Raw genomic sequence first — 26,946 nt, 5'->3', positions numbered from 1 at the left:
ATCTTGGAAGTTACAAAAAAAGAATAAATCTGTAGGAGGCCTTATTCACCTAGTTTAGTGTATTTGGCCAGATTCTCCTCCCTCTTACTCCAGCACTTACATAAAATTGGTGGACTGAAAAGTAAGCTGAAACAGGATTTGGCCCTTGAACACCAGTAGTGTAATTCAATTATATAAGAAAACCAACATCTCATGGGGAGATGTTATAATAACTCCTTCTGCTTTCTCTCCATTTCTTTCTCCCCTAGAATAAGAGAGGATGTGGATATTTAAGTATGAAAGTTAACAGTGCATGAGGTTTAGATGCTTTTTAAATTTTTTTGGTATCTGCCACGAAGAAAGGAAGGGTGGGGGAGAGTTGTAAATGATATACTAACTTAATGCAAGTTAGTCTTGTTTATTTGTCTGATGTAATGGAATGAAAAGAAAGCAGTGGAAAAGGAGCCAAGTCATTTTCTTATAGTCTGCAGGAGGGAAGTTTAGTGCATCTGGAAGGCAGCAGTGCAGAGAAAGAGTATTTGTAATTGAACTGGCATATGGCAAAAGAAGTGTTATGGAAAATCTGCGTCAAAATAAGGGTGGTGTCAAATTGGGCTGAAATTCAGTAATCACAGGTGCCAAATGGATGGATTTAAGTTCAAAGTTTAGAATTGTTCTGATTACTGTGGTTATTCTGGGTTCCTTTCTCAGATTGTCCCAGCAGGCGGCATAAAAGATTAAAAATTTTAATGTAAGGACACTGACAGAGACACACAGACTCTGCTGCAGGAATTTAGAGGGGGAAGTTCAGGAAATGTTGATGAAATGGAGAATTACTTGGGATTCAGTCCAACATAGGACACTATTAAGTTTTCCAGCCCTCAAAAGCTGGATTGCAATTTGCATAAATGGATTTACGCCTCAACAAAATAGGATTACTTTGGCTAAGCATACCTTCTAATTTAGGAGGAAAAAGAGCACCTTCCAAAACAAGCGATTAGTCAAGCGTAAGAATACTTTAGGCACCTCATGCTTGGTTAAGTTATTCAAGGGCGAGTGAGACCAAAATCCAGGGAGAGCAAGTGCATTTGGAGAACAGCATCAAAGTGATCTTGGTGTTGGATGCAGGAGATAACGCTGCATCCTCAGGAAGCACGTTACCAGTACAGCTCAAGATACATTGCAAAAGAAGCTTGTGTTATTGTCCTCATTTTACGGATAGGAAATCAAAGTGGCTGAATGCCCTTTCCTCATTGACCTGTCTTTCCCTTACACCCTCAGTCTGCTTGGCTTGTCGAGGTCACCCAGCAGGTATGACAGCTAAGAGATGACTTCAGCATTTCCCTTCCCTCCCCTCCCCAGCTGAGTGATTCTTTCCCACACCTTTCTTACTTCCCCCACTGATGTAGCCTTGTTCCCCACAATACTTGGAAGGTTTATTTCTATTTTTCCTTGTCAATTAAGCTAAACTCCCAATTGCGCTGTGCTTAACTGCTACACTATGTGCACTCCATACCTGTTCAAAATTGCCGTTCCTGGACAAAGCGTGTAGGCAAACTTCATTTATCAAAGTAAGGACTTTGGGGAAAGCGCAATTAATCTTCGCTTATCCCTGGAGAACTGTGAGGTGGAAATGAGTCTGTAGGTGTGAACAGCTGAAATAACTTGATTTTTTTCACAGCTCCAAAATGAACAAAGAATTCCTTGTGGGAAAGAGATGTGCATGGAGAGTAATACAAGATGAAAGAAAAGGGCAGCAAACAGGCTGGTGACCTAAGACTTGGGGTCATTACTTGCCCTGCGTGTAGCTAGGTAGGAGAGCCTCTTTCTACATCATTAGTCTGTCACAGGGATCATAACAATTTGAAAGAGCAAGAGAAAGGAGGAGGGAATTAGCTAAAATGGAGTCAATAGTGCTTTTTCAGCATCCTTTGCAAACATGGAAACTTACTATTTATTATAGAAGAGTACAGGAAGATGCTTTTCAAGCTTTTTTTCTGGTTAGATAAATGGCCTTATCTGTTCCTGGGAGCACCTGGATGCACAGGGAATATCCTGACCCTCCTGGTCAAGTCTGCTGACAGTGGGGATGGTTGGATGTCTGTGCTCCACCTGCCCCAGGCTGGTACTCACTGGGGCACGGGCTGCTCACCCAAAAGGGGTGGTTAGAGGAGACACTGCTCAGTGTCTTCATCCTTGCATTTTCATGATAGACCTCTGGAACTTTGTTTGCGTCAGTCCTCCTTAGGGCTGTGTAGATTAGGATGTAGCAGTGGATGGTGGGGAACAAGATGAGTTATGTTATCTTCAGTGAGAGAGTGAAATGCTTTATTTTAGCTAAATTCAGCCAGTTTAGTGTCTGCGCTTTGCTGGCCAAAGAGCAAACTGGCTGAAGCCCATCCAGACAAGATTCTGGCGTGTAGTAGAGTCACGGAAGGGATCTCGACCTATTCTTGGTGTGCATTTGTCACAGTGGGACAGGCTTTGTTCCTTGCTTTGCCCAAGAGGTTCAGTGTCTGTGATAGGCAGTCCCAAGGGACTTCTGTGGCCATCTGCTTCTGGTGAACTGGGTCTCAGTACACTAATCCATCCCTTTGTAGCCTGTGAATTTGGTCTTTGTTGTCTTGTGTTCTGCTTAGGGAACATCAAGGGGGGGAGCGGGGGAGGGGAAGTGCCAGGCCTTTGCTTGTTAGTACAATTTTGCCCCCCCCCCCCCCCTACATTTGGGGTGCAAATTTGAGGTATTGACTTGGATTTGCAAATCTGCAGATAGTTTGGGGCATGGGCTCCTTTTACCTCGAGCGCTGAGACACCAGCTAGGATCAGCCAGGTGTCCAGCGTGCTTCCTAGATCCAATACCTCAGTGATAACTTTACATCAAGGGTCCTCACATTTGGAAGCTGCCTTCCCCAGTTGCCCAGTCATGCCTGAATCACTCAACACTGAAGAAATGTCAATGGTTCTGTTCTCTCTTGTATTTCCCTGGTCATGGTTGGATGACCACAAAGATGGTAACTTTTACCCATACATAGAAGCAGATACAGATATATATACACACATGTATATGTGCGTATGTGTGTGGGTTTTTAATTAGTTTGTGTAAATCTTCCCTGAAGTGTGTTGGGAAGAGGATGCATTTTGTACTGCTAAAAATAAATACATATGAAATTTGTATTTATTTCTCTTAGGGAAACAGGCTAAAATTCATGTGTTAAATTTTAGTGCAAAAAGATAAATGGAATTTGATTTTTAAAAAACATAACTCTGCAAGTATACTGTTTTTAATTATTTTGATACATTCAAGGAGCTTTTTTCAAATGCTTTAAATCCTAACATGAGTCATTAGAACCACTAGTGATTTCTGTAGACAGTGAAGCACTTCCCTATAGGAACTAATTTGAATAGCTGCTTTAACGTCTTGTCCTTGAAGATCTGATGGTAAAACCATTTCATCATTTCCTCTGTGATATTGTAAAATTATATGTTCTTTCAAGATGTGAAATTATCTTTGTGTACATGTACGTAAGTGTATAAACATACATATACATGTACAGCTCTGCAGACATGCACTTTTATGTATTTTCAGATAGCTCTTTATAGGATTAGCTTGGACTGTGGAATGAGACACCTGAATCATCAGACTACATTATATATTCTTCTTGCAGAGCTCTCAAAAGCTAGGTGACTTCTTCAGTGGGTCAAATAACGTGTTGGAAATAAGTACTTCCCAAATGTTCATGGTTTCCATTGTCTAATTTGTCAGTGTATGGTGCACTGCTAGCAATGGACTGCCCATGAGTCTTTTATGTCAGAAATAGCAGCTCAGAAAAAGGTTGATGGTGAGCTTTCGTTTATCTTTTATGCAAATAGGCATTTTACTTAATATTTTACTAAATAATAATCTGCATTTTTATGACTAAAACTTATTCCAACCAGGAGGACTGTGGGTGAAAGTAAAGTTTACAAGACCTGGTTTGCATGGATAAGAGTGGCCATAGATGTTATATCCAGAAAAGCTGAACAGTGTAAGTTTGTAGGAATGGCTTGAGTGGAGCTGGAAAGACGTGGTATGGAGTCACTCTTGTTATAATTGAGAAAGCCAGGGTGAGGGAATTAAACTGGAAGCAGTACATAGCAAGAATAGGAGTCTGGGAAGATCAGTCCGTCCTAGGGACAGGAGGGAATTGCACAAGTCACAAACATGCACACAGGGTTATATGCAATCATGGGTTATTAGGCACCATTGCAAAAGCAAAATGCTAAAAGAATTGGTACAAAAAGTGTGATAAAATATGCATTAACATGATGAAATATGTATTGGAATGAATACTAAGTGGGATAAGCATGACTCTCAACTGAAACAAATCTGGCAGACTACAACTTTGGCTTGTGAAGAAGCCCCATTGCATGTTAGCCCAATGCAGATGTTGGAGAGCTTCCATGGTGTGTCTTATTGCACGAAACACTCCTTCTCTATGTTGAGAGTATGCTTTAAAGGGGAATTTAGCACCTTTTGATTTCCCCTTCAAAAGAAAGGCATGCAGGGAATTGTCATGGCCTCCTGGGAAAGGACAAAATGCTTCAAGCCACAGGGATGTCCAGTCTGGAAGTAAAGTATGTTGCATGCGTGCACATGGCAATATTCTTTTCTAGGACAGTCTTTTACAGAAAGAAGGGAGGCGAGATGAAATACTTTCTGTAACACATTCCCGTTCCAACACATTGAGAGAACACTGTAGAAAGAATGAGGCAGACCCCAAAAGGAGAAGCCTTGGGCCCGCTTCTACCCTGATTTATGTCATCTCCAGTTTTCCTAAAGGCATTCGAGTTGCACAGGGCATAAGGGAGGCAATCACTTAGGATCCTGCAAAACACTGCAATTCTGGGAGTGCAACTCCAATGCTAAGGTCTCTTATTACCAGCTCTTCAGAGTGATGTTAAGGCTTGCAAAGGTCTCTAGCTCAGTGGCCATAGTGATTCAGAGGACTATGAATCCTCTGAATATATCTCCACCAGATAAGATCTCTTTGGGAATGAAACTCCAAGGCTCCTGTGGTCATGTTTCTTAGTAGCGTTTTATGGTTTTGGCCATGATACTATTGTAACTATTACTATTAATCATATTACTATCATATTCCTGCAAAGCATCGGGGAAGGTTTTCCAGACAGATTAATCACTAATGAATTTGTAATCTGGCTTTGATCACTCATTCCTTTTGAATGCTCGTAGGTGGAGTTTACATGCCAAGATTTTCTGAATAATGAAGATGCTGCCTCTAAGGATTCTTTGGAATTAATTTTTCAAATTTGGATGTAATATATAAGCTGGGCTCCCATAGTTGTTTTTCTCCCAATTTAACATCAAGAAGAAGGGACTGTGGCAAATTGTACAAATATGTGGGCCTCCAAATGCTCCTACTGAGTTAAAAAGCAACATTCTCTTGGCTTTTGGAGAAAGTTGGAGCAGACAGGTAGAAGTATTTGCAGTCATGAAGGCAGATGGAGTGTTATCAGAGGAGTTTGAGCAAGTGGCTCTTGAAAGTGACTGACAAAGCTTCAATCTCTAATCTTTCTACACTGTGGTTTACAGCACTGAAACCTTTTGCAATGTCAGCAGCATCTGACATCAAATATCCAGCAAATAATTATGGTCAGCTTTGACACAGCAAAGTATGAATCTCATATCTGCAGAATACTGTCTGCACAATAGCCAAAGGCTGTGTAAATTGTAATTAAAAGTGTTTAATTTAAGTTAATCTTCATTAGAAACATAATTACGTCCACACACAAATTGCTTCAATATAATTGTCACAGTTGTAAATAACTAGTTATATCAACCAGCTTTTCTTCAGAATAAACTGGCTAAGGGATTATCAACTGTTTTAGAGCAAAATCAGAGGGTGTCTATTAGTGTATCTGTAACGCATGCATCCATGAAATTAGACCGAACTTGCCATCCTACCCCTGCAGGTGCTCCCAAGAGGTACCAGCTCACACATCCCCCATGGCTCCAAATAAACTGTTGTGCAGAGATGAGAGGATACTGTCTTGGCAGTTCAGTAATTTATTAGAACTTCATTGTAGAGAATCAGAGCAAATGATCCTCCCTCAGAAAAAAGGGTCAGACTTGATTTTCCAAGGGGTATTGTAGTCTACAATGGCACTGCCTTCAGCCTTGTCCCTGTCTTGTAGGCATGAGAGTATATGGGAAAAATTTACCTTCCATAAAGTTGTAATCTTCTAATCAGATTATCAATGAAATTTATATATGGACTTTGCTGTACTGACGCCCACATCAGAACTACATATTGCAGAAGCCTGGAGTTATATGCAATCAGCAACATTCCTCTGGTGGAGACAGACTGAAGTCTTCCACTGGTCAAGTGGCATCTACCAATAGATTATTCTAATTCCTTCCTTCAGGTCTCTTGACTGCTATGGGGATTTAGGGCCTGATCCAATGCATGTTAAAGTCAATAGGGAATTTTCCCACTGAGCTCTGTGTGATCAGGATCACGTCTGCTATAGAGAAGTGAAGAATGTAATACATGTTGGATTCTGCTGAGAGCAACCTGACCTGAATCCAAAGAGGTTGAGCGTAGCTACTGCAAGACTTAGCTTAGAAAAGGAATCATTTAATCTTCTTCACTGCCTCAGGAAACAATGCCATGAATGCACGTAAGAAATTAAATAGCACTTGGGAGATGAGTAAAAATAGTCTTATAAGTGGACATGAATGCTTGAAATGGATGTCCTAACAACATAGTTTAAAAGTAGAAGGAGCTTTTAACTGTTGTCAGTGCTCTTCCCAAATAATCTGCACTGTTACTGCTAATTGGCATAAATCTTGCTCATAATAGCCATAGCAGAGATTTGCACTGAATCCATTGCTAATCCTATAAACTGGTGAGTTTGATAAAGTGGGTTGCTCTGGGCATTGCTAATTTTATTTTCATGCTTCCACTTGCTATCATTCATTAACCCCCAAATGGCAAGCTGGTCTGTATACACAAACAAGAGAGCAATAGTCATCTTATTAGTGGCTATAACCATGAGTGGGAAACAACAATAAAATGAATACATATACAATTTGAATAGCATGCCTTTTCTTGTGTGTTGGTATGATGCTACCTGCTAAAAAAAGGGCCAGGTTCTCATCAGCACATGCAAAATTAATTCTAGTACAAGGAAATCCTATATTGAATGGCATTATTTTTCACGTGGCTTACTACTATACCCCAGGCACCACAATATGTAATATTACTGCTCTTTGTATCTCATTGTCTTGTTCACTTAAAAATACATGTCACATGCTTTAAATTCTGCACCACATACAGTTATTAGAGCAGCCGTCACACATTGATTGCATACTTAGGGCTCGAACCTGCCCATGGGTCTCACTGGGTGTAGTACTAACCAGAGTAAATTCAAAAACCAAATTCTGGCATTACAGTGGATGAGACATCCCTCATCGGTGTTAGAGGAGGTGCGAAGGACTGAATAAGCACCCCTAGGGTCTCTTCAGACATGTCTGTTTAAGGCAGAATCAGAGTATACCACTGGAGCACAGTGGAAAGGCTTGCAATATTGATGCTTTATTTTTATAAATTTTTATATAGGTGAGCTGGGCACCTTAAAGAGAATTACAAAAACAAAGGCTTGGGCCGTAATATGAGACTTCCCAGATTTCCATTTACATTCTGAAGAGAAGAAAAATCTGTTCAGGAAAAGACTGGAAACTATCTGCCAACCACTGGCCTAAATTTTACATCTAGTAGCTAGAATAACATAAAAATCCACTTTTTCTTATAAGTCAGTGTCTTATTGTGATATAATGCTTTGTTATATGACCACCTGGTAGTCCTTAAATAATTGCACATGGATGCAGTCTGGGTTTGCTTCTAGTAAAGGACATTTGGATGCAAAGTAGTATCTCACTAAACTAGTAGTAACCAGACGAGTTTGGTTTGCATACGACTACCAGGGAGCTCTGCGTTGGAGAGCTGCCCACTGTTCTCCCAGTAATACGTGGCTCCTGAGCAGCACGGTCCTGTGCTCGGCAAGAGCCCTATACAAAACACACTGTGTGTGCCAAAGCAGTGATTTCCCTGGTCAGAACTCAACTGAATAAATGACTTAATGCAACTAGAGGTGACTGGATCTGCAGAACCAGATCTGGTAACTAGGAAAAATGGACAGCACAAGAGAATTTCATACTTGCCTAGGTATTACAAAAAAGTGAAAAGCTGTTGCAGAGAAAAATGTATCATTTGTTATCAAAGTCTAATTTTCTTCTAGGCAGCCAGAGCTAGTTGTTTCTTTTATTCAAGAAAGCTGCCTTGGAACAAAAACGATACAGTGGTGTGGATTATGTATTTTCTTGATTTCTCCTGAGGAAAGAAACAAAATATTTAGTCTGGACTACGAAGGAAAAACAGTGTCAAGTTTTTAATATTATTTTGGCATGTTTGAGTTCAAGACAGCACAGCAAAAGCCAAATGCTTGTTAAATCGTTCTAGTGTGCAAGTATCATGCTAGATTTGATGTTCCAAAAATTGACTGCACCAGCATGCTAATTGTCAGGATATGATTTTAAAAATTTTTTTTAAAGGATGCTCATGTGTTGCCTTATTTGGTCACAGACGCTTTACTGCCTCTTGGTACAAAGGAAAAAATAAGGGAAAGAAAAAGGGCAGTTGGTTTAGTACAGTGACATTTTGGTGAACTCCAGCACCACATTCCCTATGGAAATATATATATTCTGGACTGAACAGTATTTCTTCAGAGGCACCAATGAAAATATAGCACTGGCCTTGTTACAATTACCTCTCTCCACTTACTCCTGCTATTCCATGCTTCAGAGATGCTGTGTTTCTGTAGTTCTTATTGAACCCAACTGGAATTGCAGACATTCAATGTTTCTTAAAAAAGCTCAGCCCACACTGTCTGCACTAGACGTTTATTAGTGCTGGAACAAATTGAAAGCATACCACTGTGGGTATAGAGAAGGTCTCCACAGGAGAGGCTAATATTGCTGGATTACCTGTCAAAAATGATCTGAGATGAGAGGGGAAGGGAGCAAAGGGAAACTATAAAACATTTGAGGGGGGAAAAATATAAATGCAAAGTTTTAGAAGTGCTGTCAGTGTAATCAGGGAGTAAAGTCAGTAAAGTAAAATCAGTAAAGATGCTTTGTATAATTCTTTTGACTTCAGTAGATTTGTACCAAGAGGCTTGTATGCTGATACATTTTTGGCCCTTTTGTTTACATTTTTTTCATAACTATGTTCAGTCTTTATGCAGTGTCTACATATGAGTTTATGTAGGAGCAGCATTTCCATCATGAACAGACAACAAGCCTTGTTTCTTTCTTGGCATCCACAACAAAATTAAAAAAAAACCAAACCCACAACAACAAAACAAATAAACAAAACACCTGCATCTTTTAACTGATATTAAGGTATCAGCTTTGCTGAACCTAACAAAGGGTTATTTAATATCCTTTTTTCTTAACTGTAGTTGCAAAGTTACTGATCTCCACTGTCATGAGGACTCAGAATTGGTGCTTTGACCCAGGGTTGTTGGGTGCATAAGTCAGATCAGAAGCTGACTCAAAATCTTCAAGGAACAAGAAATACTTCTTTTCTGCAGAGGTGAGGAAGGGTTGGGGGAGGAAAGAATCTACGATATCTACCCCTGTAAAGGTGAAGACTACCGCAGGGTGCTATCTGTGCTTATTATTATCTCACACCAGAGTGCCATTGAGAAAGAATAGCCCAGTCCAGTTCCTGTTAGCAGCAGCGGCAGCAGAGGGAAGCCCTGCGTGGGCAGATACCAGGCTCGTGATCTTCACAGCAGCAGAAAGGATCCCTTTATCACCAAAATGACAGTCAATCTAGAGGGGTGAGGGCTGGGGAAGGGATGGAGAGTGAAGACTAGGTGAAGAGCTGATGAACTCATGCAGCAATGGAGAAAGGAGGAAAAAAACCAGATGTGTTATTTCTGTGGTTCAGATAAGTAAAGCATACTCAATTATCCCTGAGACAGTGCAGAAAGGGAGTGTAAATGTGTACAACCATCTGCAGCTGGCTGATGTGTGAGCTCATATAGTCACCTCTGCACATGTAGAAGTGGAATTTGCTATTTCTTAGAGACTGGGAAAGAAACAGATACAGTTATGCCTGTAAGTCTCTGGCTGTCTCATGTTTCTCTCATCACATATCTCTTGGGGGAATCTCATAGCAATTAGTTTCTAATTACTTCAGTAGTCTACAACTCATTTTATGAGAAATGCCATCCAAATATAATGGCTCTTGCATGTTTCACAGAAGCAGAAATTAATTGCATCATAATTTTTAAAACTCCTCCTCTTTCTGTTCCCCCTTCTTCCATCACATAATACTTTATATTTAAAAAAGAAGGGTAAAGTATTAAAAAGGAATGTTTGGGGTTTTTTTTAATCGGGTACTCTTCTGCTGCTGCTCAATGGCAAAGGTTCACCCTAATTAATAAATAATATTTATTATAATGATATAATTTGAATGATACTCCCCAAAACTAGTGTGGACCCTTTAATACTTCTCCCAGGTGCTATTTCGTTGGGGCAAGAAGGCTTTAACCTTCTGCCTTTTGGAATCCCCCTAGTAAATCAACTGCATCTTGGGATCATCTCCAAATGAAATTTGCTTGCTACACAGCAGCAAGGAGACGTGATAGGATTATAAAACAGGACTATTTTTCACTGCGGAAATGCTTGAACTCACTCCAGACAATTATGCAGCCTGCCATTTTACACATCGTCTATTTCAGTATTCCTGCATCAATTATTCCATTAACATTACTGCATACTAAGCTAGAACTTGTCATTGGTCCTGTAGACATGGAAGGGACAGGATATATTTCAAATTAAAAAAAAAAAGAAAAAAGAAAAAAAGGCATTTTCATGTGAGAGGCTTTGGAACATTAATTTCAGCACCCTCGCTGCATGTTCTGTACAAAGTATTTTTATTTCACAGCCTGCTTAACATTGTTAATTTGTACCCTAATATGGTTTAGCTCAGGACATAATGCTGAATTTTCCGTTACTCTGTTAGCTGTCAGATGAATTGAAAAGACCTGCTAATTAGAAAAAAATTAATAGCTTTATTCAAAGATTAACAGAAATTAGGTTGAAAACAAAATTGTTCTGATAGGGAGGGCATGTGCATTTGCTGTAAATTCAGGAAATCTCCCAAAACACAAAGAACATGTTCAGAATTATAATTAAGGAAGAAATTTTAACTCCCTGAAAGAACAGCTTGATGGCAATTGTTACTTTCGTTTAAATTTAATGTAGCATCTGTTACAATTTAATTTTTAAGGGACACCATTTTTAATTACCATTAATCTCCAGAATTAACAGTGCAGTAAAGATCCTTGCAAGCATTGAAATTTAACTAGTCAAAATGCCTTTAGAGTCTTTACAGAATATTTAGCACTAGAGCAACAGCTTTGATGCTATGAGTGGGGTGAAATGCAAAGCCAGTGTTAATAAGATACAGAAACAGTTGCATCTTCTTATCTTCTCCAAGAATTAGGCTGACTTGGATCCATAGGCTGCAAATGAAGTTACGCTGTTGGAGGACAGGACAGTTTGTTCGTTGTCAGGTTTGGACATGCATATTAGGAAGGATGACTTGAAGGCTGAATACTTCATACTTGCGTCTTTTTGCCATTAAGGTTGATAGCATGAAGTAAAAATGTTAGCTTTTCGACATCTCCTTTGATGAGAAAGTGTTTTGGATTTTGCAGATGTTGAAGAAAGTGGATGGGGACCTGTACAAAATATAAGCTCAATGACACATCCAAGAATTAGTTAATAGAAGAAGTATCTTTAGATATGATAAAAATAGTACAGATGTTTGAAAGTCGCTGTAGTTGGAGACCTAGACCCTGAATAAAACCAGTGCAGACTGAGATATAAATATGTGCGTAAGCTGAATTGACAGAATAGTCTTCTCTGGTCAGAAAAGGCTTTTAATTACAACTGAGTGAGAGTGCATCTTCCCCAGGAAAAATTGTGGTAATACATTGCCATAATCCTAATTAACATATGTTGTCTACCACAAATGCCAAGGAAGACAAGGTTATCCATAGTGAAGTGTGTAGTGTAGTGCTGTGCTAGGGTAGACATGGTCAGTTCGAAATGTGCTGCCTTCAAAGTCAGCGCTGATGCCTGACTTAAACTGCAGTGTCCTCAAGCTCTCCTGATGTACTGATAATAACGGCAAGTCTGACACTGATTTTTCCCTAGCACTTGTTTTAGAAGGAAGTTATTGATGTCAGCTGGACTCAGAACAATGTCAAATAACTACATTTCTTAAAGAGAGGCTGCCAGAGTGAGTAGAACGCATCCACTTTTTACATGGAAACCAAATCTGTTCATATTTAATATAATTTCATTTGTCACTCTGGCTGATTATTGAAGACAGAATTTCCTCTCTTATGTCTCTTTATACCACATCACAAAGAGGCTGTAGGAACAAATCCTGCTATTTCGTACAGCTGTGTAATCCTCTTCATTTTGCCAGAACTTTATTCTGCCCAAAAGCACTGTGCAGGCATGCTGCCCTCTGCTTCAATAGCTACAGGCTGGGCAGTAGTTAGGCAGAATGGGTGGGTTGCAAGATGGTGGACTTATCCCTGGAAAATGGAAATGCATGAATAAATCAGTTTTGTCCCCCTGTGAGGGTTCATCTTTGGCCACTGCCGGTGCTGTACTGGGCTGAAGTCCATAACCATACCCAGGTGGGTGAAAGTACAAAGGGAGCTTTTTGGTAGCTGGCCAATGTACTGTCCTTTGAAATGTTTGGGCTGAGAATTAAGTTCTTGATGCATCCGACCATGAAATAATTAAGTGGAGGAAGTATTTTTACATAATGCTGACTGATAAGAGAAAAGGAGGAGCAGGAACCAGGAACACTTATAAGACATTGAGGAGGGAAGGACTCTCCCAGGGCACCCTTCTAGTGGGTAAGGAAAGCAGAGATGTCATCTTAGTCTTTTAAGAAGACAACACACACTGCACGTGGGGATGAGAGCAGTTCTCACAGCTGTCGTTTTACTTCCTCCCTTCCCCAGCATCTTTCCTAGCCAAAAGTCAGCAGACAGAGGGGTGGCTGTGGGGACACTGGTTTTGACCTTCTCATACACCAGGTAGGTGCTCTGGCGTGGAGTATAGAGATCTTCCTTGGGGAGAAGCAGAGACCAGCTGTGAGACAAAGTCAGGGTGTGGCTATTGGTCTCCTCCAGCCCTTTAGAGCTTTCCTACAAGCCGTAAATGCTTGGTGTAGCTTTTCACCCTTCTGGGCCTGTTGGTCAGCTCACAAAGATAAACAAGAGCTTTTCTCTTTTATGAAGATATGTACAATAGGATCAGCAACAGCTATAGATTTTAGGAGCTTGTTGCTGGAAATCCCATTAACTGGAAATTCCAGGCCATTGGTTCTTCAGCCTGACCTTGAGTAGGTTGATAGGCTCCCTGTGCCCCTGCTTTCAAGACTCCCATTTCAAGTAGTGTTGCTTGACCTTGGTCGTATAGTTATGCTACTTCCAAAGTCTCTGATGCTCTTTTGTAGTCCAGAACTACTGGTTCCTCTCAAGAGTGATGAGGGGGACGATTAGGATGAGTGGTTTGACAGTTCTCTGAATTCTGAAGTGCTACCTGTTTGTGGGCAATTTGTGCTGGGTATCTTTCATAGTTTTAATCTGTCACCTAGAACTTCTGGTTTTATGGTTTTCTGACTGCAGAAAGGATAATCTTTTATATATTGGTGTTGATGGCTGTGCTCCTTATGCCCCAAACTGCACAGCACGTTTATCCTCAGCCTAACACCCTCATGAATGCAAGACAAGCCTTTCTTCTGGGTAAAAAGAATCAACAGCCTGAATATCTGTTTCATAGTCCCTTCCATATGTATAGGGAATGGGGATAACAACTAACCTTTCTTCCAGAGGCTAATTGGATTTCACACAGTTTGGAAGCACCACTAATTCACGAGATACATTAAATTCAGCTTTAACATTTCTACTGGGTAGCTTGGCTATTGACCTTCCTCTCCCTTCCTTTTTATTCTATTCTATTTCAAACTTACCCATTTCCAATAGTTAAATAAACAATGCTGCAGCCTTTTTGAAAGCAGCGTTTCTTCATGCATGAAGTCTTAGAAGCTGCTGTGCACATATATGCATGAATATTTCGTATTCCACTTAAATAAGCATCAAAAATGCTTATTACAGAAATAATGCATATTGGTCAGAAGCCGGTGTCCCTACTCTGGTTTAGTCGCATTATAACAAAATAGTCCAAGTAGACATAAAGCACTCATAATCAACCTACTGTACTTATACAGGCAGATTAAGAGGATCTGCATTTTTCATCAATAAAAAGGTGCAAAAATTCCCTCTTTCATCAAAGAACAGCCTCGATCATCTGACTGGCACAGAATTTTCTCTTCTGAAGGTGAGAAAGGCAGAAAAAATCTCTACAGAAGAGTGGAATTTGATTGTGTCAATCAAACTATGTAGGCTTAAATGTAAGCCATGGCTGTCCATGAATACAATAGAAACCCGAGATCTCTGAATAATGTTTTAAAGAATGGAAATCTCACTGCATGTTTCTATTGAGAGGCCAAATTATGGTCCCTGAAAGCTAGATGGTAGACATAATTTTTCCTACCCTTCATGATGGCTCACCGCAAACACAGTAGTGAGGGGACAGCATGACCCTGGTCTTGCCAGGTTTCCACTTGTATGTTTGGTGGCATAGGAGAACAGAGATGGAACAGCAGATGAGAGTTCTCTTCCCTTACTGATGGGTACCTCAGAGAGGGGCTCCCCGAAGTGTAATTGCACATACTTCCATGGCACGGGTTGGGCATGCAGGAGCACTCCTGATCCATTTTTGAATGTCAACATCCGTGCTTTTTCTGCTCATCTTTCTATTGCTTATCCATTTTAAGCAGTATTTTTTCATAAAAGTTATTCTCTTTCTGTGAATGCAAATGTGGAATCTATTGAGTGGGTGTGTGCATACTTTAGAGAAATAATTGAATCCAAACATCTTCTTTTTAAATGCAGGAAACCAGAATCTAATAAAATGTAAATCAATTCAGTGTCTGCTTTGGGCTTGTAGTCTTCAGACTGTTAAAAAAAAATGTATTAAGTGCTGTGCATTCCAATATCAACATCTTTATTTTCCATCATATCCTCTTAACCCCTTAAGTCTTCTGAAATCTTTTTCTTTCTGGACATGTGGTGAAGAGCTTGTCAGAGGAGAGAAAGCAGTTCATTTAAAGTCCACTCTGTATGTTCATTAATTCCCAATATCGACTCTAGTGCACGACCTTACTGAGTTTTCCTGTGGACAAGTCTGTATGTGTTTAGTTTCTGTACTGTGCTTAATTGACTGGAATTACACAACTTATTAATTGTAAAGCAGTTGCCTTTGTGATTTAGGACTTTGGTTTCCCAGCCCTGAAATAAATGTGCCACTGCCAATTTGACTTGGTGTACAGGTACTGGAGTATAAATAAGTCCATCAGACTTCTGGTTTGACTTAAACCAGAGTTTAAACAGTTTTTAGTTACATTCTCATCTCCGTTAACTCTCAGTGCCTGTCTAGCTGCTAGTCTGACTTCCTTAGCTTCATCTAGCATCTAGTGCTGAAAGAGAAAGGACATGAGCAGGCATCTAAAGTACGTTCATTGTCTTTAGCTAATAGATGGTCGGATGTGTTCAATTTTATAGCATTTATCAAAGCAACTTAGAAAATAAGAGTATGTCTTGATTCAGTTCTGCTCTTGATAAGCTTTATGTGTGTGTGGCATGCAAATTGTCTTCTGTGGTCTTTTTGGCCTTAAAGGAAGTTGTTTCGGAGGACAATTTTTCCCCTGTTCTGAACTCTGGAAGCCTGCATGCTGAAGAAGTATGATGATCTGAAGAAAGCAAATAGACATCTGTTTTCTTTGAGCATAACTGTTAGATCTGCAGAAACTTAGGGAACAGTTTGAAGCTACCTATGTTCTGGTATCACTTTCTGTTCTGATGTCTAAATTCTTAAAGAGAAGGGATATTACAGAGAGAACAGTTAACAAAGTCATTGTGACTAAGGGAGAGAGGAGCAGAGGAAGAAGCCTTGCACTGCCCTCATGTATCCTAAGACTTGCACAGAGTCAAGCAGTTGGTTAAAGATGACAGTCCCCAAAATGGAAGATGTTCAGCTCCCAGATTGAACCTGTGGTGGTGTTATTCCAAATCTCCTTTGCCAGATCTCTGCTGGCCATTTAGGCAGAGGTCTTTCCTCATTTCATGACATAAGGAAGAGATGGAAAATCTGGAAGCAGGACTATGCACATAAATCACTGTTCTGAATAATCACTAGCTACAGTGTCTGATCGTTTATCATTCAGCTTCACCTGGCTCCATCAGCTAAAAATAGGAACCTCTGATAAAGACATTTCTCAGAAAGGTGAAAAAGCCAGTTCATTTAACCCTCCTCATGATGTATTCCTCTTCAGAGACATGCTTTGTCATCTTCTTGGCAAACAGTGATGGCCAATCCAGGCTACCGGAGACCTCCTGCTAAAGTGGCAGCTGCAAGAGCTGCAGAGCTCAATCCAGCAGTGAAAGCAACGGAAATGTGGCTGGAGCCTGCTACTGTTGTGACGATGTTCATGTGTCATTGTAGAGAGTGACAGTGAGGGCAGCCCATCAGCCACGCAGACACAGCGAACTCTGTCGTTGTGCAGGTTATGAAAGGGAACAAAAGGAGCTAGTTAATCATAACACCCTGTTAAAGCACAGGGGGTTCTGCTCTGGTAGGTGATTCATACTAAGGCTTAAGTCTTCAGGCTTCTGGTTTCTAATTCTTTTTATTTATTTTATTAATGAATTACAATTTTTAACTACTGCTGCTGCTGCCTCCTGGAGGATGGTAGAAATAGCCAGTTATTCACAGCTGTGCAGGCATATATCCTGCATATTTACTGCTCCTTTTCCAGGTGAATTCAGAATATCTGTAGCATCACAGGTATTTCAGCAAACTGTGAGCTCACATCCAGAGAGATGCTTGAGGCAAGCTCCATTTCGTCAAAATCCTGAAAAATGCTTAGTTCTACAACTACTGTATTAAAATGAACAAGAAAGCTCAGCATCTCTCAGAAGGCCATATCTTCCCTTTCTGCAATTAAAATTGCTGCAGCAGACACTAATGGACTGTCACTGCAGAAATCCCCTCTTGGAAATCCTAGTCGTGTTGTCCTCTCAGGGGTAGTTTTTCTAATATAAGCAGAGAAGGATTTCATTCAATAAGAAAAGAAAACACGCTTAATGAAAACCTAAGGAATTGCAAACAGTTTTGTACTCCCTAAAATCTCCGTTAATCTCTACCAACTTCTATTTCTTCCATAATATAAAGTTTTTTTAAAAATCAAACCTTGACACAAAGAAAAATGTTACCATCAAATCTATTAGAAATAATTACTTCGTAACAAATTTGTGCCTTATCAACTGGAGTGTGAAGATTTAATTTCCTTCGTTGGAATTGCTTAAGCTACAGGAATTGGAGAGAAAACATTTCATGCAGTATGATCCTTTTTAAGTCAATATTGTCTTTTTAATCCTGAATTTCAAATTAAATATTATCCTTCTTTAAACAAAGGCATGCACATATATCTTGGAAATCAATTCTGTTTATCCTGTCTACTGTAATTATATAAACAAGCTTAATTTTTGTTATAAATAAAAAAGCTTGTAGACTTAAAAATGGTAAAAGACAAGATCTTACTAATGTAATGGTTTCTGGTGTCATTGCTAAGGGTGCATGATAACAGTCACCAACAAAATCACCATTTTCAGATAGCTGCAGAGGTCCTTGCACTAGCAGGCTACTATCAGTTTTTGTCTTGTGCTTTAATAAATTTATAGCTAAGAGCAAAATGCAGCATTTAAAAACAATGATTTTCAGGTTATCAGCTGGGGTAAATTTTTGTTGATGTGACCTTTCTTTCAGGCTTTTCATGGTATACCAGACTAATTATTGGCTGTAATTAGAATAGTAGTTTAGAGTAAGTTAAGCAGAACATATACTTTCAGACTGCTTGGGTGGAGACTTGTAATTTTTTTTTTTTTTTTTTTTTTTTTACTGAGAACACATGATAAAAAAGACTTTTGAAGAATGAAGATAAGAAGACTTATAAGGTTGTTCTGGGGTCACTAAAAAGCTCTAAAGCAATTAATGCAGAGTAGAGGCTTGGCCTTCCCTTCATGAAGAACCCTGAAATGTTCCATACTGGCTAATAAGATCTTGAACCAGCTATCCCAACCCAGCAGTCCATGGTCCTGCTTCCCAGCTTGTGTCCTCTTTAGCTTCATGTCCTTCAGGGATGAGCATATCTAGGGCTTTGTCCTGGTGGTTTTCTGTTTTCTATGCACCACTTGGGCAAGCTGGCTCTGGTGTTGTAAGATGCAGCATATAAGTTGCATGTTTTCACAAAGTTTATTCCAGCAGCATTATGTAGACAGCAATACATATGGGGCATGTTTCAGGGACATACAGTAATGATCAAGGATTTAAGTTTAATAAACAGAAGGTAAATAGAAAATACCACACACATGGTGAACATAAGCAACATAGCTAAAACTGCATAATATGTGACACCTGTTATTTTCTGAATTTTGCAATGTTTTGCACTATTTAATGAGAGTGGGGTTGGTTTTTGGCTGACTTTTCTATCATGTTGTGATGAGTTCTTAACAGTGGAAGTTATAGCAGGAAACAAAAGGGAACAAATAAAGCAAATACAGAAGTTATTGTTTCCTGAATATTAGGAGCTCAACAAGTAGATGATCTAATTTCTTTACCAGCCTACAGTACTCATCCAGCCAGCTGTTCAAAATTATAAAATACCCATAATAACCTACTATCTGAGAGAACAAGGATGCAGCAAAGTGAATTGTAAGTATCTCTGCTTGACGTGTAATCAGGTTTCTATCCTTGTGCATGCTGGTAGTTTTCCATTGCATTTGGACACATAATCTGGAGGCTTTCTTGGTTGCTTGGACTGTATTTTTGCGTGTGGTGGCTGTGGGGAGTTCGAGGACAAAATATACACTTTGATTTATGATCTGGAGACAATAAAAGCACCTGTGGGTTCTTTCTGATTTCATCTAAAAGGCTGGGAAATTTTTGAACCCTTATGTTGTGATCTAGCTTTACACTACGTTTAACTGTGCAGTGGTTTCTATACTGAAAGGGTGAGCTAAGCAACCTATGAGTCCTTTCCATGGAATAGGTATAGTACATAGCATTCAAATGGGAATTTGTGTATTGAGCCAAACCCAATTATTTGCAAATGAATCAGTGCAACTTATCCTCAGGGGGAGGACTGTAATACCAAGTGCTGGTTTGAAATGTCATCTTTTCTGTGGGAGAATTCTCTATAGGTAACATGTTAACTATTTTCAACCTAATTTTAGGCAAACAGAAATTGGAATTCATTGAACTTTGGAAAGAAAATTCAACCTTTGATCAAAGCCACAACAGATTTCAGCTTGCTCCATTTTGAAAGTCATGCCAATCTGAAAAGCAAGCTTTTCACTAATGTTTGGCATCTTAACCAGAGCTGGCATTCTTAGGCAGTGCTTTAATTATGCATTATATTAACGAGTGTGAAATACTGAGCCTTATTAAGATAGCAAAAATCCTTCTTTATAGTTGATTTATTAGAGCTTGAAATTAACTTTTCACAGTCCAACTTAAAGAGATCAGTAGATATGGAAATTCAGCTCTGTCTACAGTAAGTTTCCCCACAGTTCTCTTCAGTGCTCTCTCCAGTCCCTTGCAATGCATCTACCTCTGTAAAGATCCCAGATGCCCAGACTGGGCATCAGCTATCAGCCTGATACCTCCATTATAAATGCCACTGCCAGTGGTCACTTGGAATGGTCTCCTGAAAAAATGGAAGTTTAAAAAAAACATGTTTACCCTGGGCTCACCTGGGTGCTTGGATGTGTGGCTGATGGGCTGCACCAGGCTGGCTGACACTGGAGATGTTCCACTCTGGTGTGTTTGCAGATGAACATTTTTTCTCCTCCTGACACAGTACTTAGTATGTGGTTGGGATGCCAGGAGCTTGGGCTGAAGTTCTAGACAAAGTTAATTGGATAGAGGTACTTTGTTGTCCCTCCAGCCCTTGGAGGCAAGTGCTGTGCTGAACACTTGCCTCTTGAATAGCTACACAAAGGCTTTGAAGTTGGGCCTTCCAACATTTTTTCAGTAGTATTTTTCTCCTCTTCAAAATAACTGCTACTTTCTACTTCATGTGAGTTTTCAAAGCATTTTCTGAAGATGGAAGAGCATCATCTTTCTTTGCCTCAGTAGAGCACCTTTCAGCTTATCAGGAGCCTGAATAAAAGGGAATTTTCTATCGGGTGTTTATGGATCTCTCCAAAGAGCAATGATGTGCACATTTTCCACTAGTTGTTGTACTGAGATGGTTCAGATTAACTTTAGGTACGTGGAGATAACACAATAGCATTATCATGACTTACTGTGTGATCACCACTGGTTCCGGTGGAGTTACCATTGGCATATTATCTTGCTGTTGCTGTGTAATCGCATCAATTATTTCACTGGTAACTGTGTAAATTACCACAACTGTAACTGTGTAAAGATCTGAGTGGCTAATTTTTCACACCGCAGCACCTAGAAAAGTGGATGCTGAACAGTCACCAGCAATACTGTCCTGGCTGGTACAAAAGATGCACAGCAGCACTCTCAGCTTTGCTGGTCCACGCCCTGCACAAGTGGTAGAGGAGAAGGCCAGTGGTACTAAGTTCTCCTACCCCTAAGTTCCTGCAGGTGCAAAGGTATTATCTGCTTGAAGTGCTAATGATGTTAAGTGGAGACACCTTCTGTAGGAACGTGTTGCTTTTCAGCTCTTTTTGATATTCTCACTAAAATGAGCAAAGCCATAAAAGTCCTCAGCAGACACTTGGAGTCTGCTGGACTTGGTGTCTTACTGATTTCCCCACCAATGTGGGATCTGGACAGGCAAGGTCTAATGAGACTGCAGCCACAGTCTTTTTTCAGTCAGAGCAAAACCTGTGTATTCTTTCATTTGTCAATATTTAATGCCAGATGGCAGAAGGCAGGAATGAGAGGCTGTACCTCCTGCAGCATGCTCCAGGTGAAAATAAGCTGCAGCAGAGCCAGGCTGATTACATTAGAAAGGCAGCACAGAACAAGAGGTATTAACATGTCCCTGAATATCTTCATGGGCTTCAGTTCTTGTTATGATGGCAACATTGGACAGGATGTGGTGGCCCATTTCCTTGCAATAGCATGCAAATATGAAGTAGATGTCTGTAGCCAGGAGGCCTAGAGATTACCCATTCCATGTACTTGAACACTCCCTTTCCTAATGTCACATGAGCAATCTGAGTCTTATTTCAAACAAACCAAAATACAATAATGCCTTCAAGTATATTATATTGCAGAAAAAGAGTAGGAGCCAACCATGAGCATCACTGTTGCCCCAGGTCACTCAGATATCTCTAGGAAGTTTGTAATGTCCCACACTATGAGAAAAAATTAAATAAGACACTCTAGCTGTATAGAGAGCTGAGTTGTCCACCAGTCAGTGAGATTATATTTCTCAACCAGCTGGGACGACAGTGGCAGATTGTAATTTCATCCTATACTTCATCTCCCAGCTAATTACAGAGAAGTAGGAGAACAGAAGACAAAGACGCAAGCCTGATGTGCCCTTGTGTCCCAATAGTCAGCGCATCCTTTGAATAAGATTTATTGCTAGGATGTGCTTTTCAAAGTCTTTAGAACTTCCTCCATTTTCCTTGTTCCTGTACCTAATCAGGTATTTTGCTTGGTTTTTTGTGATGAATATTGCTTGTTCGAATCTTGATTTTAAATCTGTGGATTTAAATGATGCTTGGGTGGGAAGGGCGTCCAATGATACTTTGGGCATCTCCCTCAATAGCGCAGAGAAACCTTTTGGCTTTAAAACCTGTCATCAAGATTGCCTGCTCAGGAGGAATCACATTTCTGCACCTGTGCTGTGCCCAGCAGCTCTTTGCCTTCTTAGAGAGAGGCCACCTGCATTCAGCTCTGGGGTCCCCAACATCAGAAGGACACAGACCTGCTCGAGTGGGTCCAGAGAAGGCCACGAAGATGATCAGGGGCTGGAGCACCTCCTCTGTGAGGACAGGCTGAGAGAGTTGGGGGTGTTCAGCCTGGAGAAGAGAAGGCTCTGGGGAGACCTTACAGTGGCCTTCCATTACTTAAAGGTGGCCTACAAGAAAGACTTTTTACAAGGTCATGTAGTGATAGGACAAGGAGTAATGGCTTTAAACTGAAAGAGGGGAGATGTAGATTTAGATTAGATGTAAGGAAGGAATTCTTTCCTGTGAGGGTGGTGAGACACTGGCACAGGTTGCCCAGAGAAGCTGTGGCTGCCCCCTCCCTGGCAGTGTTCAAGGCCAGGTTGGACGGGGCTTTGAGCAACCTGGTCTGGTGGAAGGTGTCCCTGCCCATGGCAGGGGGGTTAGAACTAGATGATCTTTAAGGTGCCTTCCTAAACCATTCTACGATCCTATGATTGTAGGATTAGTGATTCTTTGACTTTTTAGGCTCTGTTGATACTAAGATACTCATCAGCCTGGGCAGTGGTGCCACAGCCTTGCCTACCAGTGTGGCATGAAGGGGCACCCCTGCTTCTTATTCTAGAAGTAGCTCAGAATGTCTGTGTCATTCATTAGGGTGACTAATGTATTCTGTCAGCTCCTGAACGGATTGGAAATGCCATACCTCACAGAATTTGCAAGGTAGTTGGGATTTTTTTTCTCCTTTTTTAATTACACTTTTACGCTTGACTTGCCCAGAGAAAGTTGTGTGTTGTGCGCAAGGTTTACGGAAAGTAGGACTGAATTAGTACGGGACAGGGGGAACAGCGGAGAGACAGCTCCCTTCTGTTTAAATTAAAACTAAGCTGCATCAGAATGTTGCCAATTAAAAATAAAATGAATTACTTTGCTCTCTCTGTAGGTGACCTGTCTCCACGATTTCTTTGGAGACGATGATGTGTTTATCGCCTGTGGTCCAGAAAAATTCCGCTACGCACAGGATGACTTTTCTCTGGATGAAAGCGGTAACATCAAACACACACTGCTCTGCAGTCTGTGTTTTTATTTGATTTCCATTGCTTGTATCAGATAATAATGCTGCATATTTTTGTTCTGTTTTTTAAGACCTTGTACATGGAATTTAACATCCGTTTGTGATACTTGTACAGTCAGAGGATATTATAATTGGACAAATACTGACTGAGGTAGCCCAAGTCAGAATAGAGGGGACTCCTACACCATTTGACATTTACTTCAAAATCTGATAGTGTATATCCTTTCAATTTTGTCCAGCTGCAGTCAGATGGATACATTTTTCTTGAAAACTAAACAGCAGAAGGACTCTCGGTCTTACGTACACAGGTGAATATTAAAAAATGGGAACAAACACAGTTAAAAGAAAAATCACTCCCTCCACTGCTTTCTGCTACTGATTCAAAAAGCTGGGCAATAATTCCCTTTTTAGGAGGGGGAGTAGGACAGCACCATTTTATTTGTCCCTGTTTCAGTTGCAAGAACAAATCTGTAATAACGTGAGTCTCTATGATCAATTAAGTCATGAAATCTTTGATTTCACAGAATATACGGAGCTTGCTTGTCAGAGTTACCACCTACCCCACCTGGCAACCATACACACCAACAGCATAGGCTGTCTGCTGATACCAGTGAGTGCAGCAAGAGTAAATTAATGTAACTTTGACCATTTAAACTAGAAGAAAATGTGATCCCCAAACATTCAGGCTCTTTTTCCAAAGCTCTAGATATCCTGTATGAGGAACAAGAGCCCCATGCTGTCTTATATGCTCAGCGTTGGCTCATTGGCTTATATGGCTCAGCATTGAAGACTAAAGAGGACTTTTGCTGTATACCAGGAAATCAAGCAGCCTCTAATCTTCAAACACTGTAATTTTATGACTCCTTTGCAAGCCTGATTTTATTTGATGCTGGTACTTCTGACCTGTGTACTCCAGCTGAACCCATTTGATGGTCTTGGGTAATTCAAATAAAGTTTCCAAGGTTCAGTTGAAACTTTGCAGGCAGAAAATAAAGCCGGTGTCAGGCTGGGGAAGCAATCTGTAACCTGAGCTTCATATTTTTTTTTAACACTCAGCAGTTGAGTCAGCTCCACAGGGAATTCCACACTGTAAAACAGTTTGGATGCAATCCTAGCAGAACAATTTGATGGGAAGCCCAGCTCTCTGCCTACAGTCCTGGTTACTACTGATTTTTCCAGCTTGGATTTCTGTAACAAAAATAAGCCAAGCCTGCTGTTGGGAAGGCACCAAGTAACTGCAGCTCTCAGTGGTATTTTCAGGGGAGTAGGAGTGCCCTGCACCTCTCAAGAAGCCGATGAGGAGCTATTAGCCAGCAGTATTTTCCCATTATACACCCATCATCCTTCCTTCTTACGAGTCAGATGCTGCAAGGACAACTGTAGGTCCTGAGGTCTTGCATATGAATGTCACTTACTAAAATCTCCTCTGTCATTGGGTACTTTTTCTTGCCTGTTTGGATGACATGCACTTGGATTGCTGGTTCTTACGTTCGCTCTGGCAGGACATCAGGAAACAAAATGAGAAACAGCATAAGAAAGGATTATGTCATCTTTTTCCTCGTGACTGCCCACCACAGCTTCCGCCCTATAATCCCCATTGCTGAGCACCTTCCAGATGACGTTACTCTGTCTCATTCGTACCCACTGGTTTCAGCATCAGCCCGTGGAAATGTCATGGCCCCTGTGGTGTTTAGAGGGCTGTTTACACTAACTTCAGCACAGTCAGGTTTCCACCTTTAGAACCTTGTTCCAAGATGTGCAAATGCTCAGTGATTGCTTTTGGTGTACTGACACTTGCCAGTGGCTGAGCTGAAGGAATTCCTCAGAGTCAGTCTTTCTGTGCTTGAAAATGCAAAGCTGAGTTTCTTTTCAAGGAATTACTCCCCTGGGAAGAAAATAAATGTGAAAGCTCTTGAAAAGACACAACATAAAATATTTTTACTTTTTGAGTTTATTTTTTAGGGAGTAATTCAGGTGACTAAATGTAGATGTCTGACACCCTCTGAGGTTTTTGAAATACCCCCATGATATATGATTGACAGATCTCACAGACAGCCACCAGGAGACCCACTCTGCTCTGGGGACGCTGTACTCTAGCATTTGGTGCCTATGGTTGGGCAAAGGAATCATTGTCTAAGATCGAAATGTTGTACTGCTTTTGTTAAGCAGCGATATGTAAGAGCCTTGAAAAATATTATTTCTGCAGTGACTGAAGATTATTTTACCCCACATTTTGGCTTGGCTGGTTAATACCAGGAGAAGTTATTTGCACACTCTCCCTAGTGGCTATTTCACAGTGTCTCATCAAACACTATGTTCTTTAGTATCGAGGAGGGATAGTTACCTTCCACACCTCCCCCCCCAGTCATTACTGCTCTTAATGTATAAAAATTGGGGCTATATTGGTGCTGGAGCCCTACAAGCGTTTCTGTGGCATCATCTGTGAGACGTCAAGTACCTTTGGAAAAAAAACCCCACACAACTTTTTCTATCTCTGATTTACATTTTCTAAAATCCATTTAGCAAGAGAGAGAATAAACTCATTGTAGGTTTAATTATAGCTATGCAGTATCCCTGGAGCACAGGGCATCCTCTCTTCATATTGTACTTCATGACCCAACAGCAAACTCTCGCAAACCATCTGGAAGAAGAAGAGACTGACTCTTGACTGACTGAGAAAGAGAAAAGCCTGGGGAAACATTTAAGGCAATTACATTTTCATAGATATACTGATATATAAATAAATAACTCATATATTTAAGTTAGACAACTTGTTTTCAGTTGACCAATTATTTATCTGCTACGTGCTGCCTTAGTTGATTCCCATTAGGGAATCCAGTCAAGGGAGTCCTCAGTCCAGCCCATGCATGCTGAGCTGAACTTTTCCATTAAAAACTGTCTGTAAGTGGAACATCTAATTCACAGCTGCAAAAAAGACCTGGTTTTCACATCTTGGTGAGGACAATCTGTTGTAGGAGATGAGGTGAGATCAGTTAGCATTTGACAAAAAGGAAATCCCCTTTTTATTGCCTTCTTCTTAACTGGGTTAAGTTAATAACTCGAGGGGTGGAAACTGCTTTTTCTGTTAGCTCTCAGTGTAAATAAACTCTGGTTTTGAAGATCTGGCATGCCTGAAATCCTGGACACAGAGAGGTTTGTTAGCATTTCAGTTCCCTCTTACAGGACACTGTAGATAATGTTTACATTTTCCACTTTTCCTGGCCTATTTATTTTTTAAGAAAACACAGTTGGGGTTCTCATCTGCTTATGTCTTTAAGTACATAAATCTACTAGACTTGTTTATACAAACTCTTCTGAAAGGGATGAGTGGTCAGGACAGAAGACGTGTTTTGTAAAACCATTTTGTCTTTGCTTTCTGCATCTGAAAAGTTGCAGCTTGTTGAAACCAGAGAAGAGATTGATTCAGGCTGGATGAAAGCCTCCTGGGGCAGATGTCCCATATGCCACTTACAGACCTTTACGTCATGCCATAAATTGCACTCATCATTCCTACTACTAGGTCTTCATGGAAGGGTTACAGCAAATTAACTCGTTTTTTTTCCTGTTTCTTCCCTCAGTCAGTATTGACCATTTTCATTGTGCTCACTAGTTGGTGAGAATAAAGGGAAGAGGAAGGGCAGAAAATCTTTAGTAGGACACAGGTACGGAGATGGGCCCTACTAGGGAGCCAGCCTGATCTTGACATACACTGTCTCAGCACCTCCTCTAGAAGA

At 40.4% G+C, this 26,946-nt stretch overlaps 1 protein-coding gene across 1 annotated transcript in view; it reads left to right on the top strand.

The window, feature by feature from the left end:
* Positions 1 to 26,946, top strand: part of DCX (doublecortin) — a 76,866-nt gene that overhangs the window by 34,788 nt on the left and 15,132 nt on the right. The window contains exon 4 of the mRNA XM_074835322.1: positions 23,081 to 23,183. Within this exon, the coding sequence (XP_074691423.1) occupies positions 23,081 to 23,183 (103 nt within the window). The remainder of the gene's footprint in view (positions 1 to 23,080; positions 23,184 to 26,946) is intronic.

Source organism: Strix aluco, chromosome 10, assembly GCF_031877795.1.
Source record: "Strix aluco isolate bStrAlu1 chromosome 10, bStrAlu1.hap1, whole genome shotgun sequence".
Classification (NCBI taxonomy): domain Eukaryota; kingdom Metazoa; phylum Chordata; class Aves; order Strigiformes; family Strigidae; genus Strix; species Strix aluco.
Note: the sequence above shows the minus strand (reverse complement) of the source record. Positions and strands in the feature narration are given on the sequence as shown.